Below are 4797 nucleotides of genomic sequence, written 5' to 3'. Positions count from 1 at the left end.
TCAGTTTACCGCTTCAATTACACGTCATACATAAGGTACGCTACATTATGCCCGAGTGTTATATATAGCTTAGATGATATTTCCATCGTTCATGTCGTAATTTTGGTATGGTGTATTCAAATTTCATCTGAGGCCTCTTATAGCAAGCACTATTTCATTATTGATAGGACTCAGAAGAAAGCCTTTTAAAATCAGGTTGAGATTAAGGTAAACTATACTCACAGAGAAGCTAAATCAGATTTGATGTCTTCTCCAAACGTTTACAGCCACTTTCGGACACGTAATGGAAAAGAGTGAACACTGCACTTGTTTCCCCTCGAACTGATGAAACCAGTGCTGGTGTCGTCAAATGTCGGCGTTTTCTCAGGCTAGATCTTTTGCAAAATGTTGTTCAGAGGGTTCCCAGAGGGTTTTTTCAATCCCATCTTCCCCAGCCAAATTTTCTCTCAATCCTGTCATCCCAAAGGCTTTTTTCGGTATCCCGCATCCCGAATCCATTCGAATCATTTTGTTTTAAAATCCTGGATCCCGGCCTTCAAATAAGGCAAATCTCGGATGACAAAAAACCTCTATGGGGAGATCTCTGTTCAGGGTTGGTCAATGATCCTGCCAATTCGTCACACAATTCACTTAAAACCCTTCTCGTACTTACTCAGACTCACCTTTATGATCTTCTAATCTCTATACTGAACAGTTGAATTTTCAAAAATTTGTCTGTCCTTTTTCTGTAATCAATTCCTTGATACTAATGTTACAGCAAACAAATTATGAATTCTTGACAGGATTATCTGGTAATGAAAAGTTTGCGGCCTGTTTACTCGATCCTTACGCAATAGAGTGCCATAATTGCTTGATGAGAAACTCTGTAATAGTTATAGGAAATGTTTTCATCTTTCTGTTTTCTTCATTTTAACAAACGTTCCCCCCTGAAGGCGAAATCATGAGTTGACTCTACGGCCCCATGTTATTAACATTGGGTCATTCATGAATGAATGCAAACTGAGTATAATTTTTACGAAACAACATTGAGTAATCATTGAGTAATAAGCTTCGTGCAAAAAATGTTGGGAGTTGTTGCGTACGTTGTGGCTAAAAGTTTTACCGGTTTCAAACTTTTCACAACTACTCCCAATAGCACGCAACAACATGCAACAGGGTGTGCAAACGGACGCAAAATGTAACATCCAACAATGTTGCGTCCATTTGCACGGGGCTATAGAATGGATGATCGGCACATGTGTCGTTTTCTGGGACGACACAATTTTTAGCTGTAGTCGTTGTTATTACCTTCAAATCCTATTACAAAGCTTTTCCGAAGCCTCTCTTACGCAATACCGGCGCTATATATTTGAATGAAACTCGACTATACCTTAAATATGCCAAAGAATCCTCTAAAGCCAAATTTTGTTAAGTGCCCATACCTCCTGAACACGCTTGATGATTCAAGACCAAGAACTCTAACAGCAGGCTGGTGTTGGAGAAGGGTTAAAATCAAGACCTGACTTTACTGGATCATAAAATCTCTATAAGTAAACATCTAAGGGACGTAAAATTAAAAAAAGCAAAAACTATAAGCGGTGCCGGATATCTTGAAGGCCTGTATAAATAAATGTGTTCAAATAAAAATCACCCGGATTTGTGTGTTTTTCTAATTGATATACAATATCTTTATTCAACACTATGATGCGTCGAATATCACGCGCTCATGTGCGTTGTAAACTCCCAAAAACGTGGAGATTACAAGGATAGGGCAATTGTTTACGAAGACCAGAAAATAGCATATATACTTATGTACCAAACAGTGAAAAATACTTGCATATTCTAACTTAGAGACATATTTGGGTGCACCAACTTAGACGCGATGATGCTATTTGGGCACGCGTCCCCCCCCTCCCCCCGAAACGTTCCCCCAACCAAATGCAAGGGCACCAAGCAATCTTTGAAAGTCAAGGGCAAATGTATTAAAAAAAGGTTAGTTGACAAAGTTCGAGAACGTCGAGAACCATCTACAACAACAAGCTTTAAACCAAGAAGAATCTGACTCTACACTACACGTCTATCAAGAAATGTATCTCACCTGCGTTTATATTTATTTTTACACCAGAATGAAAAGTATTTACATTCTCTGTGACGGAAACTTTAAGATTAGTTTTACCAAATGTAAATATTGTAATTCACCGATACAATTAGATTACCTTTAGGTAGAAAAAGTTCACTACGCGCTATGCTCGCAGTGCAGTTTTGATTCCAAACCTGAGTCTGTAGACCGCAATATTATAAGTCTTTTTTCAGATATTCTCGTTGCGGAAACTTAAAGATGTTCCACCAAATGTAAATATTGTAATTTATTGTTACAATTAGATTACGTTTAGATAGTAACAGCTCACGAAGCGCCATGATCGAAGTACAATTTTGATTCCAAAAATGATTGTTTGGACGGCAATATTATTATTAGATATACTCTTGGCGAAAACTTTTAAAATGTAAATGTGAATACTGTACTTTATTGATACAAAATCTTTAGGTGGTATCAGCTGTCGAGGCGCAATGTTGACGGGTACAATTTTGATTCCAAAACTGAGTTGGTGGACGGTAATATTTTGGCTTTTGCCAGATGTAATCGTGGCCTACCAACTTTTTTTTTCACATACCATTACAGACTTTAAAATGCTCTAAAAGATAGGGAAAATTCTCATAAAATTCTGATTAATTTTCAGCCATGAACAACACTACAATTCTACCCACAACAGGAATTTCAAACCCGCCATCGCCGCCTAATAGCAACGTTGACATGGTTCTTCAAGTGTTGTTTGGCGTTATTGCCGCGGCTTCTTTCCTATTCAATTTGTTGTTCTGTGTCCTGCTTTTAAAAAGGCCTTCCATGTTGAAGAAAGGACACAATATTCTTCTGTTTAGCCTAGCAGTGGTTGATATGCTTACCGGTGAGTTCCGTCAGTTCCCATCACCCAGGCATAACTAACCATTCATAGGCAAAAGGGACTTAGGCACAAATGTGCCGGCTCACTTTTCTGGGTGATTTAGGCGGTCCTTATAATTGGGATGACCTCAAAAGATTTGCAATTAGTCTTTGAAGTAAAATTTAATTCATTGCACAGTTCTTTTCACAGACTTCGTTTCATTTCATAATCAACTGAGAGTCAAATGGTTGTAAAGCCCGCCAGACTCCTTTGAGGACGTGGCGGTGCACAACGTTCGATGACTCATCCTATCATTTTGATCTTATTGACCAATAAAAGAAGTCGCATTAATCTATTCAGTTACAATTTTTTAACAAAAAACAACACCGTAATTTTTAGAGAGTTATTATAACTCCAAAAATGGAGTAAAAATTTTAGGTACAGGATAACCCCTTTTTTGGGGTTATTTTAACTCCGGATTTAACTCCGAATTTGGGGTCATTTTTACCCCTCAAAAAGAGTTGTTTTTACTCCCAGTCTGGAGTTAACATAACTCCTAAATTGGGTTACTGTTACTCCTTACATGGGTTGTTTTTACTCTTTTTGGAGTTAATTTAACTCTGAAAGTGGAGTAAAACTTTTAGGTACAGGATAACTCCTTTTTGGGGGTTATTTTTAACTCCTCAATATCTGGGGTCACTTTTACTCCTGACAAAGAGTTCTTTAAACTCCTTTTTGGAGTTAAAATAACTCCCCAAAAAATAACTCCACTGTAAGGAGTTAAATTATTCCCACTAGAGGAGTTATTATAACTCCTTGAAAATTACTGTGAAAGGATTGTGCACCGTCGGAGAGCTTCCAACATAAACTGCAGCATTGTTGTTTTTATCTTTGATCAATGCCGCCTTTCATAACCAGTGTCCTCTACTAACTGTGATTTAATGCATTTTTTTCTGGTTTCTTTCTTCCTTTTAGGTATTTTTCTGGTTGCTACTCCAGGATACGTCATTTCTAAGTCCTCCTACCCAGTCCCCAGCGGAATAGGAGGGGAGATTTTCTGTCGTCTGCTAGATAACAGATATCTGCTGTTTGGAATGGGCAAAGTATCGATTCTTCTCGTGGCCTGTCTTGCCATTGAGCGTTGGTACTGCGTCCTAAAGCCTACTCAATACAGGCAGCAGTTTAGCAGAAAGCGTATCATTATTTACGTTTTCATGTCGTTCATTGCAACTTGTATTCTTTCAATGAATAAGTTCTTTGAAAACAGCCTATCTGGCAACAAATGCGCTTCCAAAAAAGCTCCCTACGGAATTTATGGCACAAGAGCTTTTGTCTTCGCCTACAGTTTTGCCGCGTTTTACATTCCTTGTTTTGTAACATGGCTAACGTTTTGCCACATCACGCTGCATTTTCCATCATCCCCCGGGGACAATAACGAAAGCGTCAATAAAAAGAGGCGACAGAGAGCGCTATTGCGCATGTGCGCTTTAACGGCCATTGCCCTAACTGTTTGCGGCTTTCCCACTCAAACCTTTTACATTCTCTATCCTTTTGGAATTACGAAGCTTGGTAGCCCATTGCATAAAGGATTTAACGTTCTAGCGCTTTTTAATTCGTGCATGAACCCTTTGATTTATTGGATCACTAATAAGGAATATCGAAAAGAGTTCAAAAAACTTTGGGGCTGTAATAAAGGTAATGAAATATCTCCTGAGCTCACACAAGCGTCAGTGAGCTAACTCTTTTTATGTCTTTTTATCAGGTTTACAAAATGAATATGTTAGAGAAACAGCTTCAACAAAAGAAAACACCGTTGCAATGCAATCAGAATAGCATGAAGCTATGCCGAGCGACAAACGTTTGCAATCACCCCTGCAAT

General features: G+C 38.5%; 1 protein-coding gene across 1 annotated transcript; it reads left to right on the top strand.

Moving 5' to 3' along the window:
* Positions 1-2730: 2730 nt before the first annotated feature.
* Positions 2731-4797, top strand: LOC140935520 (allatostatin-A receptor-like). Its single transcript, XM_073385077.1, has 2 exons — positions 2731-2942; positions 3894-4797. The coding sequence occupies exons 1-2, from the start codon at positions 2792-2794 to the stop codon at positions 4655-4657; spliced, it is 915 nt and encodes a 304-aa protein (XP_073241178.1). The 5' UTR covers positions 2731-2791; the 3' UTR covers positions 4658-4797.

Source organism: Porites lutea, chromosome 4 (assembly GCF_958299795.1).
Source record: "Porites lutea chromosome 4, jaPorLute2.1, whole genome shotgun sequence".
Taxonomy (NCBI): Eukaryota; Metazoa; Cnidaria; class Anthozoa; order Scleractinia; family Poritidae; genus Porites; species Porites lutea.
Note: the sequence above shows the minus strand (reverse complement) of the source record. Positions and strands in the feature narration are given on the sequence as shown.

What these genes read in the sequence shown, in the direction of transcription:
- LOC140935520 (XM_073385077.1), top strand. Translation starts at nt 2,792, where the DNA reads ATGGTTCTTCAAGTGTTGTTTGGCGTTATTGCCGCGGCTTCTTTCCTA. An exon ending in AGTGGTTGATATGCTTACCG is followed by an intron (nt 2,943 to 3,893) that starts GTGAGTTCCGTC and finishes TCTTCCTTTTAG; the next exon opens with GTATTTTTCTGGTTGCTACT.